This window comes from Arachis stenosperma, chromosome 4 (genome assembly GCF_014773155.1).
Source record: "Arachis stenosperma cultivar V10309 chromosome 4, arast.V10309.gnm1.PFL2, whole genome shotgun sequence".
Classification (NCBI taxonomy): domain Eukaryota; kingdom Viridiplantae; phylum Streptophyta; class Magnoliopsida; order Fabales; family Fabaceae; genus Arachis; species Arachis stenosperma.
In genome coordinates, this window is record NC_080380.1 from 111,340,642 (window position 1) to 111,353,982 (window position 13,341).

The window sequence follows — 13,341 nt, forward strand, 5'->3', positions numbered from 1 at the left end:
TCTAAAGCACAAAACGGCGCCGTTTTGGGAGGATTACCGGACCGGGAGACCTTTAAAAAACTGGTCGGTTTACTGACTAACCGTCAATTCGACCAATTTTTTAACCAATTTTTTCATATGGTTTTTAGATCTAACCGATTCGACCTAATGACCGGTTCTCTGTTAATTAAGTTAAACCGGCCAAAATATTCTTTCTGCATTTAAAATTTTAAATTAAAAAAAAAAAGACAACAGTTTCATTTTAGTTTTGATTTGAGCAAAATTCCCGCCTCTCCCTCTGCTCAGTGTTTCTGATTCACGAAGCTTAATAAGATGATCTTCAAAAGCGACCATTAGCTTGATTAGGGATTCCTTCATTCTCGTCTCAGAATGAAATCCTCTTACAGAGTCAACAAACACGATGCTGCATTCAAGGTTTTCTTTTCTTTTCTTTTCTTTTTTGATTTTTCAAGCCCCTCAAAATAAAGCAATGTGAGTTGTGAATTTCTGGTTCACGAGTTCTAACATTGTTTGTTCCCCGAGGATGGAGAAACTGTGAGCTAAGTAAAACTTTCACCTTAAGTTTGCTGACTGAGTAGAACTTATTCCCCCCAATTTTTTTTTTTTTATCTTTCTTATAAAAGAAATCAATGTGGAATTATTTTAGAACCTCAAACCCTTGTTTCGTGATAAATTTGAGTTCAAAATTATCTGCTAATTAATAATTTGCGTGTTCGGTAGTGCTGACTTGTGACTACTTATATTGTTACAAAACTAAGAGTTAATTTCTAAATGAATTCTTTTTATTCTTATTTCTTTATTTGCAGCTGGGTTTGGAGGAGGTAATCGGATTGACAACAAAAAACGGCAATGGGTTAGCTTCAAGTGGCTTGAGTTCCAAATGTGCTTATTTGGCTGGTTCCGTAGTGGTTGTTTATGATGTGAACTTAGGTACTCAGTCACACCTAATGGTGTCTTATAGATTGCCAAAGCCTTTGAGTTGTGTGGCTATGTCACGAGATGGGCACTTTGTTGCGGCTGGAGAGGTGAGAATCAACTCTTTTAATTTGATCATGGTAGCAGTATTCTGTTTGTAAGGTCACTTGTTCACACGAAGGAGTGCGCCGCAAACAGTTCATGACCTGTGAATAAATATAGCTTCCAGTTTATTTGAGAATGTTAGTACAAAGGTGGTGCTTCTTTAGAAAGACCACGTCCAACAAGAATCTAACTAGGTCTTGCAGGCAGGAAGCCAGAGCTCAGTACTAATATGGGATTCTTCTACTTCGTCCATTGTCTCTGAACTGAAAGGTCATCTATATGGAGTCGCATGCATCTGCTTCTCACCTAATGGTTGGTTACACTTTTGCCAACTATATGATTTTCTTAATTAATTTGATTACCTACTGCTTCTTACTTATTTTATAGTATTCTGTTGCAGGGAAACATTTGGTATCGGTTGGGGGGTATATTTACCTTTGGGAGTGGCGAAGTGGTGAGCTAGTAACAAAGGTTAAAGCAACTTCAGCTTGCTCTACTGTCTCAAATGTCAGCTTCTCATCGGATGCAAAATTAATCATAACTGCTGGAGAAAAGCACTTGAAATTTTGGGTACTTGGATCATCTAGAAGTACACAAATAAATGGAACAAAGGGCAGGTCAGCATCAATAGTGATACATGAAAAGCCAACAAATCTTGCTATTCATAAAGGAAGCTCTTGTATATATATTGCTTCTTCTGTGTGGAAAAATAGCAGCTATGATAATTGTAAACAAGCTGGTGATTGCCTTCCAATTTATGCATTGACCAATTCAGGTTTGATTTGGTTCAGAATGAGTCTAAGATTGGCATTTTTGTCGAGATTTTGAGGCATTTGCATTTCTTGAACCAAAATGATTAATTCATTAATATCTCCATTTCTTTCTGTTTTCAGGAATTTTGTACCTTGTTCATTCCCGTTTGTCACTTAAGAAATCAGTTACTTTGAAGGTATATCAGTCTGTATCATCTCATAATATGTCAAACCATGTTAAACTTATCTTTTAATAGAGGAAATGGCAGAGGATAAAAGTTTGTTTCATGAGTAACATGCATATATATTTAAAATACATTTTCTCTGCAGTAATGTTCTAAGTGTAGGCTTGAAATTCCTTATGATGATTCTAGTTTCTAAGATGGCAAACTTCTATTTTGGCCATAACTTAGGCTATCCTAATAATTTATGCCTTGGAATGGAATAAATGTTATTTCTGGGTCTGATTGTGAATTATCTGAAGTGCACAGTTTATATGGTCTTTGTCACTTATTATTTTTACATTATGTACTCTAAATGCATTCGGCAATTTCACTTAACAATAGAGTAGAACTGATGAAACCGTTGTGAACCGTACTATATTGAATACGATTATGAAATACTAATACTTATGTTGTTAGTTCCTTGTAAGTTTTCACAATTTTGTAATGATCATTTTCAGGTCCAAAAAGCTTTTGCATTATCAACATCCGGAAAGCTAGTTGCTTGTGCCTGCAACAATGGAACAGTCCAATTATTTACCCCCATGTCTCTAGAATACCTAGGCAACATATTATATTCAGAGGAAATAGCTATTGAACAGGATTTTCAAAAGCTGCTTGCTCTGCCTGATGCTGTTGCATGTCAGTTTTCAGGCTTAGAAAAGCTTGGTGAGTGCTATATATTCAATTTAATAAATTTAATATATTCCTGTATTTCACATTTACATATTCTCTACTTCATACCCTACAGTGGTCATTTATGGAGATCATAGTCTCTACATCTGGGACATCCATGATGTGAATCAGGTAAATAAAAATGTTTGTCAATATAATCATGATGAATTTGGTTACCTATTCATGGATCACGATATATTAACTTCTTGCTATCAAGGTTTGTATAAGTTAGTTGCTGACGAAGAAAAAACTTTTCCGAGTATCCTCTAGGCCATAAGGTGCCGTGTAAATTAATATTGGTTAATGCTGAAAAGCGAAAATCCTTTCCTTAATTTCCAGCCTGCCAGATGTTTTGTGCTAGTTTCACATTCCTCATGCATATGGGATATCAAGAATCTATGCTGTGAAAACATCCATGATCCGTCCCTAGCATGCACTGCTCGAGGTTGCTTTGGGGGAGTTTCTTTTGCAACATGCTCTGCTGATGGTACAATTAGGCTGTGGGATCTCTCTTTGCAATCTGATTTATCAAAAGATGCTGAAGAGCGTGATTCATCGAAGATGGAACTATTGGGCTCTTCATACCTAGGTAGCTTATGACTTTAGACAAAAATATCTTAATTCACTTATATAGGTTTATTAGATTATCCTTGTCTCACTGTGTTGCACCATTCCTTTCTATTGCTGCAGTAAGTGCAGGAACTTTTGAACGGGATGCAGTTAAGGCAAATCTTTCAAAATCAGGATTTCGGTCACTCGCTGTTAGTTCAGATGGAAAGCATCTAGCTGCTGGTGATTGCAGAGGAAATCTCCATATATATAACCTCCAAACTTCAGATTACACATGTTTTCAGGTTGAGTTCCACATGAGTTCATTTTGAAACTGTCTTGCAGTAAACTATATCTGAAGGTATTCTGCACATTACTTTTTATGGTCACTTATGTTGTCCACATCATTTCAGGGTGCTCATGATGCAGAGATTCTTACATTAAGCTTTAGCCAGGACATGTCTGATGACATTGCAAAAAACAGCTACTTTCTTGCTTCTGGGGGACGAGATTGCATAATCCATCTGTATGATGTGGGCAGGTGTGGGTTTGCAAATTTTTAGGCTAGCTAAGTTGGCTGTTTATGCTTGTTAATGACGTTTTGGGTACATCTGGCAGAAACTTTGATCTCATTGGCAGCATCGATGATCATTCAGCTGCAGTGACATCTGTGAATATTACCAGCAACAGTTGCAGGATCCTCAGTTGTAGTGCGGATAGGTATGCTAGTAGAGTTTTGGCTTCAAAAGCATAAAGCATATGCAAATTAAAATTGAAAAATAGATTACGTAAGTTATGCTGAACAATTGAATTCAAGACTGGGAAACTGAAGCGGTACATCTTAAGATTGAATTATCCAGAAAACAAGTGTTCAAAAAATTTCAAAAAAATCTGACTAATACTACAATTATGAAACTTTCTGTTAGCACATACCGAATACCAAGCCACTGAGTCATGATTCAACGTACACTCTCTAATTCACTCGTTATCAAGCTGGGAAAACATTCATTGAAGGCAAAACAAAAAAACCATTCTTCAATGTGTTATGTGTTATGTCATATGCCTACTTGATTATTGCTCCTATCCTATCAATCACGGATTATGTTGGGTAGTTCTGTATTTATTGAGTGAATATGATTTATGTGAGGACAACTATATTTTTTTTTCCATTCTTTGGGTATAAACCACCTGCCATCTATTGGACCAATGCATTTCAGTTGAAAATTTGAAATTACCATTATACCAGTAGCAATGTGCATCACAATTATTATCATTTTGAAATTCAAACATGTAGCATGTATGTAGGACCTGTAATAAATGCGCTGAAATTAGACTACTAGTTTTTAGTTTATCTGAATTGGTCTGAAAGCAGTCTGGTCCACCCCTTTAGGCCACACTTTTTACACTCATGCTTTTTAAGTTGTGCCTTCTGGTTGTGTGCTTATTCCCTTGTTCTATATGGCCATCACTTCTTCACTCCAGCTGTCAATCCTGATACTTTTTATGCGATGTGATTCCCCCTATGATTAAAATAAAGATTCTTTCATACAGTTTCCTAGTTCTCCATGATGTAGTGCAAGCAGAAAATGGTCATAACATTTTACAGCAACATCGTCAAAAGGCTTCAAAATTTGGAACTGTTTATGACATGGCTGTGGATTGGACATGTGAGAATGTTGTCACAGTTGGGCAGGTAAAGTATATGCTTGTAACTTGTTAACCATGGTACACATCAGTTCAAAGTTGGGTTGTTGGTTGTGGAAGCCCTCCCATGTAAATTTTACTACAATTATCCAATTAGTTCTCTTCATCTGTTTAGCCATTTACTCATAATTTGCAGAAGTAGGTCTTTTGATTGCTAATTCAATTATGGGTATTAATAGGATAAGAAGATAAAGATTTTTAACACAGCTTCTCAGAAGCTAATTCGGTCGTACACTCATGACAAAACTTTTGGAGAACCTATAAAGGTGAGCTTTATTATTGGAGAATTACTATGTATATCATCCTACTTATGAGGGGCTGATAATTTTAATTTTTAACAGGTTATAATGGATCCAAGCTGCACTTATGTTGTGTGCTCGTTCTCTAACAAGTCCATCTGCATATATGACTTAAACACTGGAGAGATAGTTGCAAAGGCCATTGGGCATGCTGAAATTGTAACTGGTGTCATCTTCTTGCCTGATTGCAAGCGCATAGTTTCAGTGAGATTCTCTGTGCTTAATGCTCATTTCTATTTACGTTCTCTTAGGTGATTATTTGCATTTTCATTGCGAAAGTTGTGAATCTTTTTGTGCGGAGGGTGTGGGGACTTAGTGAAGTCTTATTCTAAGATAACATTGAAGTATCTTGTTAAATAAAGGACGGTAAAACATATACATGGAGTACTGAAGATAAGCATATAACCATGCAGTTCTTTAAATAAGCACAATATGATGCATTGTGTGGCTAATGGGGAAGAGAACTGTATGCTTGCAAGCTTTCAGATATTAATTGCATTGAAGTAGAAAAAGTAGTCCTTAATACGAATTATTGACTTTCAAGTGGGATCATAATCACAGCAAGTACCATTATTCAAAATGTGAGCTGAAGACCAAAATGAATTACAACAATGGAAAAGTTTCATGGAGTTATGATTGTGAAGTTTCTCATTTTTCTTATTACTTCTGTTGTTTAGGTTTCTAGATAGCCATTACAGGCTTCGGTAAGGATGAAGGTGAGGTCAATTGCGTGGACCAAATGACCCTATTGAATTTCACAACCCCATGTAGAAGGTGAAATCTCACTATACTACTATAGAAAGGAAAATTTAAGAAAACTGTAAGGGTTGTTGGGTTGGGAGAAATGTTTTTACATTCATAAGAATGTGAAAATATTTCCATATTTGGTAGAAAATGAAAAGATATTATTCCCAGGAACAATCTTTACCCAAAATTCCTCCCAAAGTACTCCCAGCTTCTACATGGGATTGTGAGATTTCATGGTATCATTTCGTCCATGCAAGTGATATCACCTATTTACTTATTTGTTATTATTGTTGAATGTGCATTAATGTGATAAATGGTTATGTAGTTTACTTTGGAGGCCTAGACCTACACTTATTTTGGTCTTACTCTTGTCATGATGTTCAAAAAAAATGTTGCTAATGCCCACGGCGTTGTAACTAATATCAACATATTATTTGTATTCAGGTAGATGGTGATGGGTGTATTTTTGTATGGAAATTGCCTGCCCCACTGTCTTCTAAGATATTGAGGAGAATAATGGAAAGAACTGATCCATTGGGTACAAGGAATTTAGCTCAGCCTCTCTCTTTTGGTCATATATGTAGTGCAGTGGATTGTCAGAACTCCAAGGTCAATCTTGAGGGTATGCAGTCATTATGGAACAACACTCAAAGCTGGGATGGATTACTTTGCCCAAAGAGTTGTCATAAAGAGGCTTCATCTTTTAAATTTAGCATTTCTAGACTTCCAAGATGGGCACAATCAAAAGTGACCAGCCCCAACTCTGTCTTCAAGAATCTTAACTATACTTCATTAGAGGTATCTGTACTCTCACTTTGAACTATTTATTTTCCCTTTCCTAGAAACTCCATTTCATTATAGCTCCACTCCCCTGGGTTGAATATTTCCATCCTTAAAGAATATAACTGTGTAAAATGATTGTTTAAGGCTGCAAATTTGTCAGTTGACATTTCATTTTTTAAATTTTCCATAAAAAACCTATTCCTTAGAATCAAATTAAACCTTGAATGAAATTTGAAATTGGCTAAGGTAGTATGTCAATGCCATGGATACATTCGAAAATTCTTTGTCCACTTTGAATCAGCCATGATTGAAGTTTCAGGTATTGGAGTTGAGCATTAACAAAGTTCAATTTTGCTTCTTTTTTTTTTTAAATGAAAAATAATAGTTTGCCTTTGCTTTGGATATTTCTTTTTCTCATAAAGTTGCACCAACCTAGGCATATATCAAATCCAAACCTACATTTGTGGATACTTTTTTGGGAGAGCTTTCATCCAAATGGTCATGAAAGCATTGTCTAAACCCTAAACAACACCAGTTCAAGCTGCTGCTGTAAGGGTGTGAATTTTTAGAGTTTCTACTGCACACATGCCTGGTGCTGGAACAGAAGGGAGGGTGCGAATCTTTGTTGTTTATAAAACTAGGCTTAAGATCATTTTGTAATTGTGTCATGCACTCATGCCTACATGTAGGTGCTGGAACAAAAGGGATCCCTCTCTGCCCTTGATGGTACTCTCTGCATTATAATTTGGACCAAGCAGTTATTTTTCTAATATTTTTTTCCTGCCTTGATAATGATCAGGCAGATAGTACTTCATCCCCAGAAGTTCAAATGCCATCTGATGATGATTCTTCATTGCCAAAGACTCTGAAATCTCAATGTTCTTCAACCCCTTGCAGAAGTTTTAGGTAGGTATTAAATCTGAGTCCTGAAATTCTCGTACTATATTAGTTCTTTGCTCATAACTCACTGTAATTTCAGCAATATTGCTTTGGACAACCAGTGGCGTGCTGTTTACACTGTTTGCATGGACTCTCTTTCCTCCCCGGAAATGCACAATCTTATGAACACAAAGTTTCAAGGGATTCCCTTAAGTTTAAGTGAGTCCAACCATTTTCCTCAGACCACATTCTTCTAAATATTCATGTTTACTGCTGAGAGCAAATAAGACTTACTCTAGTCAACCAAGTTTTGTTTCAAATTTGGTTTGGAGAATATGATTATAATGACAAAAGGTATTGAAAGTTTGTACTAACGTAAACCTTCAGGCTATAGACTGTAATTTCTTGTATCTGACTTTTTTGAAGCATTATAGTTAGTAGGTGTCTGGTATTGCTTGTGGTGTGGTTTGCAAATTTTGTGTCTGAGACTTGAGACTGAATAATTTGTAGGAATTATTACTGTTATTTTCTTTGTAAGTGATTCATCTTATTAACTAGTAATATCCAAGTATGATAACTTGAGTTAATGTCTTGGATATTTGGCTAAGGAGGCTGGCTTCACTACATGATTACATGCTCTTGACATTAGGAACTTTTAATTCAAAATAAGATTGCACAGTGGATTATATCATACATTATTACTTCATTTTGAGATCCGTCCTCTATGTGACTTTAAGCTTTGGCACACTCTGCAGCATCCCCTTCTGTAGGATATTCCTACGGGCTGCAGCAGGAAATAGCATGCCCTATGTGAGTTTGGCTCCTTGGATAGTCTATTCAAGGCTTACCATGGGGTTATGATTTTGACATAAAGTACCAAGCATTGCAGCCAAAGAAAATATACAACTAACTTTTATAAATATTGTTTATGGCAGAACAGGATAAGGCTGCAATTAGGAAGGACCAGAATTCATTAGGTTTCAGTAGCCATTGTGAAAATGAAGAGTTGGGTGTTGTTTCAGAAGAGCAAGTTGACTTCAATAATAGTTGTATTTCTTCTTTGTCTTCTGAAGAAATTTCTGATATAAAAGCAGAGCAGCTCCATTTAGATGAATCTGTAAGCGAGTCAAAACCAATTCTTGAAGCTAACATTGGCAGTTTGCATTGTGAAGAAGACAGTGATATGTTTAAGCAACATTTTGGCAGCTTATCAAATACACACAAGGTTTGTCTTCTTTCATGAAATAATGATGTCATATTAGGCTATTTCTTGGAAGCATAAAGGATTTAAAAGTGTAAGAAAACTCTTATGTCCATTACTTTGAATTAGTCTCTTGGTTTTATTTGTCTTATTCTTATTCTCGGGAAATACTTATTAAGCTGCCCATTATAAAACTGAGAATATAGGTTGGCAATTGAGCTAGTTTATAACTAGCTTTAGTAGAAATTAATGCCTAGCTTATAAAATATATTGCTGGTTCTTCTTTTTAGACAGTGATGATCCCGACTAATGGAACCGATGAGGAACTGTCGGTTCTGAACGTTTCTTGCATTGTCTTGGAAAAATATTGAAAATGACCGGTGGATGACGAACTGATTATATTTAGGAAAAGGGATTTACGCATCTAATATGTAATATAGAAATAACACTATAATAGGACTAAGCATAAGTGACGTTTTTCTCTAACTATAAAGTTATTGGTAACAATATTCATGGCCTGTTAATTGGTGAAAAGTTGAGGGTTTGAGCGGGGTTAATTTCTTGCCAAAAGCGAGCCTTCTTTGCGGAGAAAATTTTGTCACAAATTTTGGATAATAAAGATACACTTGAACTACTCTACAACTTGAGTTATTTTCTCTCTAGATTAGACCACATTAGCTAAGTATTTTGAGCTCTTTTAATGGTTATGTGCAGACAGAGTCAAGAAATTCAGTAGTTAGAAGGTTTTCTACAAGGTATGTTGTGCAGCAGGATTACCCAGGAGATTGCAAGAGAGTATTTATCAGTCCTGTCAGACATATAACTAATAAAAGCATGAACTCTGAGGAAAAAGCTCCAAATTATACCTTATCCAAAAACAGATCCTTGCAGGACAACGAAATTGACGAATTAAGAAATTCTTCTAAGCAGGTATATGAGTTTTTTCGCGGATAAACAAAACTAGCCCTTTAATCAACCAAACTGCAATTGAAGCACTTATAAAAATATTGGTATTGGTACAAAATGGATAACTATTCTGTTCTTTAAAGTTAAATTACCCCTTATATGTGATATAATCATAGTTGGCACCTAGCATTGCTTAGCTCACTTAATGACACTTCATGTCTTCATATAAGCTTCATAAGTTGCACAGTAACTATATTAACACAGCTGGTAGTATTTTATATATATATGTGCATCATGATTCTGGTTCATTCTTTTAATACCAATTCACAATGATGGTATTTGGAGATCCCCTTAATTATTTATGAACAATAAGACCATGAATGACCTAAGCTTAAATATTTGCTGTTCTAAATGTCTGTTGTAGGACCCCAAGAATTCACCACATAGTTTATTAGATTTAATATATGAATTAGACAAATGCCCTCCTGAGGAAAGTTCAACTGATAATAAGGTGCAAGAAGGAAGCAATGAGACACAAGGTGTTTTTGAAGGGAATGAAGTAGCAGAGACCATATCTGCATGCAAAGAAGCATTTGGTAGCTTGGATGCTGCAGCCGAGAGTGTGGTGCAATTGTTGTCGAAATTAGAAACTTGCGATGGAGGCGAAGCTTCCGGGGGAGCTGGGGCTCAATTTTTGAATGAGGCATCTCAGCTACTTCCACTCATTATTGAGAAAGTCAATGCAGTTTCTAAATTGGTGGAATGCAGGAAGCATGGTAAGCAAGGAAATAGACTAGGTGTTCCAGAATTGGATCAATTGTTTGCAAGTTAGCTCAAGCTATAGGTAATAAATAGTATATCTGGTAAAAAGTGTTGGAATGCTAAAGAAACATAGCAGCATTCATTAAATATGGTTAATTTAGTTTCACCTAAAGAATAGAATGCTCCTTTTCCTTGCATGTTCAACAATCAACATTATGCCCCAAGTAGATATGCTAATTACCAAAGAAGAAACAGTCATATTAATTTCTAGCATGGGAAAATGATTTTCATAATTTATTGCACGAAGCTGAACTAGTAAATACCAATACCGCTATGTTTTCCTGTTCTCTTTGCAAGGAATAGGATGAAACAAAATACAACCCAAATCCAAAGTTCCTTATCTTTAGTAGTAGTTTTATTTTGTGTTCTATTAAGTTGTCATAATATCTTGTAATCAAGTCAAGGGTCAAGAATGACATCTTTGTAGTAATAGGGTTTGCGGTAGATTTGTTGAGAAATTGTAATACAAGTCTGGAAAAAACCATCACCACAAAAGCTAGCTCATATGGTAGGAGAACTCAAGATCGTATAATACTCTTTTTTCAGATATCAAATGTGATAAATTTGTTAAACATATCATAGTTGAGTCTCCCTTTGTTGATAGCCTATGACAAGAAACTCATTCCTCATGACTCATGAGATTTGTCTAAAGTGCTTTTTGAATGTGAACAAACAAAATAAACTGGCTTATCCCAAGAATTTCTCCTTTCGAGGGCTTGTTGAACTTAGTTCCTTAATGGCATAGTCCACCTTATATGCCTTACTACTATTAAACAAATTCAGTGAAAAGAATGGCTTAAGAGCAAAAAGCTAAAGCCCACCTATTGAACATGAATTTGGTAAACGGGTTTTAATGAATGAGGAAAGTTCCTCCCATTTATGGCTTTGTCTTCGATTTATGATACGAGAGTCTTATATGTCAAGCTTAGAAAGAAAACCAAGATAAAAAGAAAAAAAGCCAAGTCACAAACCGAGTTGTTTTGGGTAGATTAATTAAAGCTTTTTATTTTCCCCTCTTTTTAATCTAACAAAGGCCGTTGAATAATTATGTAAAAGTTGTAAAACAAAAGAGTTATTCGAGTCTCAAATCTTAACATCTAAGTAAACATCTATTTTCAGTTATTTATCTGAAGATAAAGTTAATCTCTTTCAATATACTATTATTATTAGGGTAAAAGGCTATTTAAGTGGTACGTTGTTAGATTGAGAGAAATAACTCAATAATAAAGCCTAATATTAGAAACTAAAATATACGATTTGCTACGATTTATTAATGCGCTATATTGATGACTCTTAAATACTATATAGTTATGCATAATATAGGGCGGTTTTACTCTTAAATTCAAAATCTCATTCAACAATTCTTGTAAGCATATAAATTCAATGTGAAAATGAAAAAAAAAAAAATATATATATATATATATATATATATATATCCTAAACATTTCTCAAACATTATTCCTTACACAATCATTATTAGTTTAATGTAAGTCCTCTTTTTTTTCTTCATGTCCAGCTTGATCGGTCTCTCTCCACTTTATCATTAGAAAGAAAAAGTGGCTGAAGCAAAAGCAAAGATAATCTTTTCTTTATTTATTCATTTTTTATTTTTACCCTATCCTTTCAACTTTTAAAACTAATTCCATTGATGATTTTCATGCATTTTGAATACAATACTTACTATACAATATAGGTATGCTACCTATCTCACCTCCTACATTGTTTATCTTATCTTACCCCTTTTTTCCTTCTTTCTCTCTTGCATTTTCAAGGTTTTGCAGTGACTAATGTTGCTCTTACACTTAAAATATTAGCCATACACTGCCCTATATTGAAAATATTTTATAAATCCCTAGGAAGGTATCCCTAGAAATCACTCTCTTCTATACTTATATGCCTTCTTTGTCTTGCTTTACTTAGTAACATGCCAAACTTTACATTCTCTATTGGGATTATATTCCTTCATTATAAATGCATTAATGTAGATAGTATATATCCCACATTCCCTTATATTATCTAAGGCTATGATAGGTATATGAACTCGTGGGGTTCAACTATAAGACTTTAATTTAATTTGTTCTATGACAAACAAATCTAACTACTCATGTGTAATCTAATTGCCCAACAAGTGCGCAATCATAGCCATTTTGAGGCACTGTCCCAGTATATATAAAAATTTATTGCAAATTTAAATCACATTTAAAAATTTATTATTAATCAATGTATTATTGTATATACAGGTAAAATTTTAATTCTTAAAACTTAGTCAACGAGTTATAAACTATAATTCAAATGACATAGTTTCTCTTTACTCACATAGAGATTGCGGATTCGAGTATAAATGGAAAATAATCTTCAATTTACAAAATCGAAAATGCATAAAGACCGTTCGTTTGAGGCCATTTAGTTGGATGCATGCCATTTGGAGTGATTAGCAGCTAAAAAGGAGGGTTTATATTTCGGATATGTTTGACATCCATTAATTAAACCATTTCCTTGTTAATATGTTCAATAAAATTTTATATAAATATTTAATCATATATTATTATACTAGTCCAAAATTTGATTCAACTATTCAATAACATAATTTCTTTACAAACATAAACATCTAATTGAATAATGATATAAAGTTATAAACTCTTTCCAGTCTCTTATACTTTAGGGCATAATAACTAGTCTGTTAAAAAATATTTATTGTGGTCATAACTCATAATATTATTGTGAAGTAAATGCTGCCAAAATAATGAATCCCATGATAAGGGGCAAGATGGCAAAATGTGAAT

General features: G+C 34.6%; 1 protein-coding gene across 1 annotated transcript; it reads left to right on the forward strand.

The window, feature by feature from the left end:
* The first annotated feature begins 361 nt into the window (after positions 1-361).
* LOC130976390 (uncharacterized) lies at positions 362-11,079 on the forward strand. Its single transcript, XM_057901242.1, has 20 exons — positions 362-414; positions 807-1,025; positions 1,224-1,332; positions 1,421-1,795; positions 1,914-1,969; positions 2,455-2,662; positions 2,745-2,800; positions 3,008-3,257; positions 3,359-3,522; positions 3,631-3,758; positions 3,836-3,937; positions 4,769-4,910; positions 5,101-5,187; positions 5,263-5,424; positions 6,412-6,765; positions 7,550-7,656; positions 7,730-7,848; positions 8,565-8,854; positions 9,545-9,760; positions 10,161-11,079. Exons 1-20 carry the CDS (start codon positions 370-372, stop codon positions 10,566-10,568), a joined length of 3,597 nt encoding a protein of 1,198 aa, XP_057757225.1. The 5' UTR covers positions 362-369; the 3' UTR covers positions 10,569-11,079.
* The last annotated feature ends 2,262 nt before the right edge of the window (positions 11,080-13,341 follow it).

What these genes read in the sequence shown, in the direction of transcription:
- LOC130976390 (XM_057901242.1), top strand. Translation starts at nt 370, where the DNA reads ATGAAATCCTCTTACAGAGTCAACAAACACGATGCTGCATTCAAG. An exon ending in TTATGCATTGACCAATTCAG is followed by an intron (nt 1,796 to 1,913) that starts GTTTGATTTGGT and finishes TTCTGTTTTCAG; the next exon opens with GAATTTTGTACCTTGTTCAT. An exon ending in TAAGAAATTCTTCTAAGCAG is followed by an intron (nt 9,761 to 10,160) that starts GTATATGAGTTT and finishes TGTCTGTTGTAG; the next exon opens with GACCCCAAGAATTCACCACA.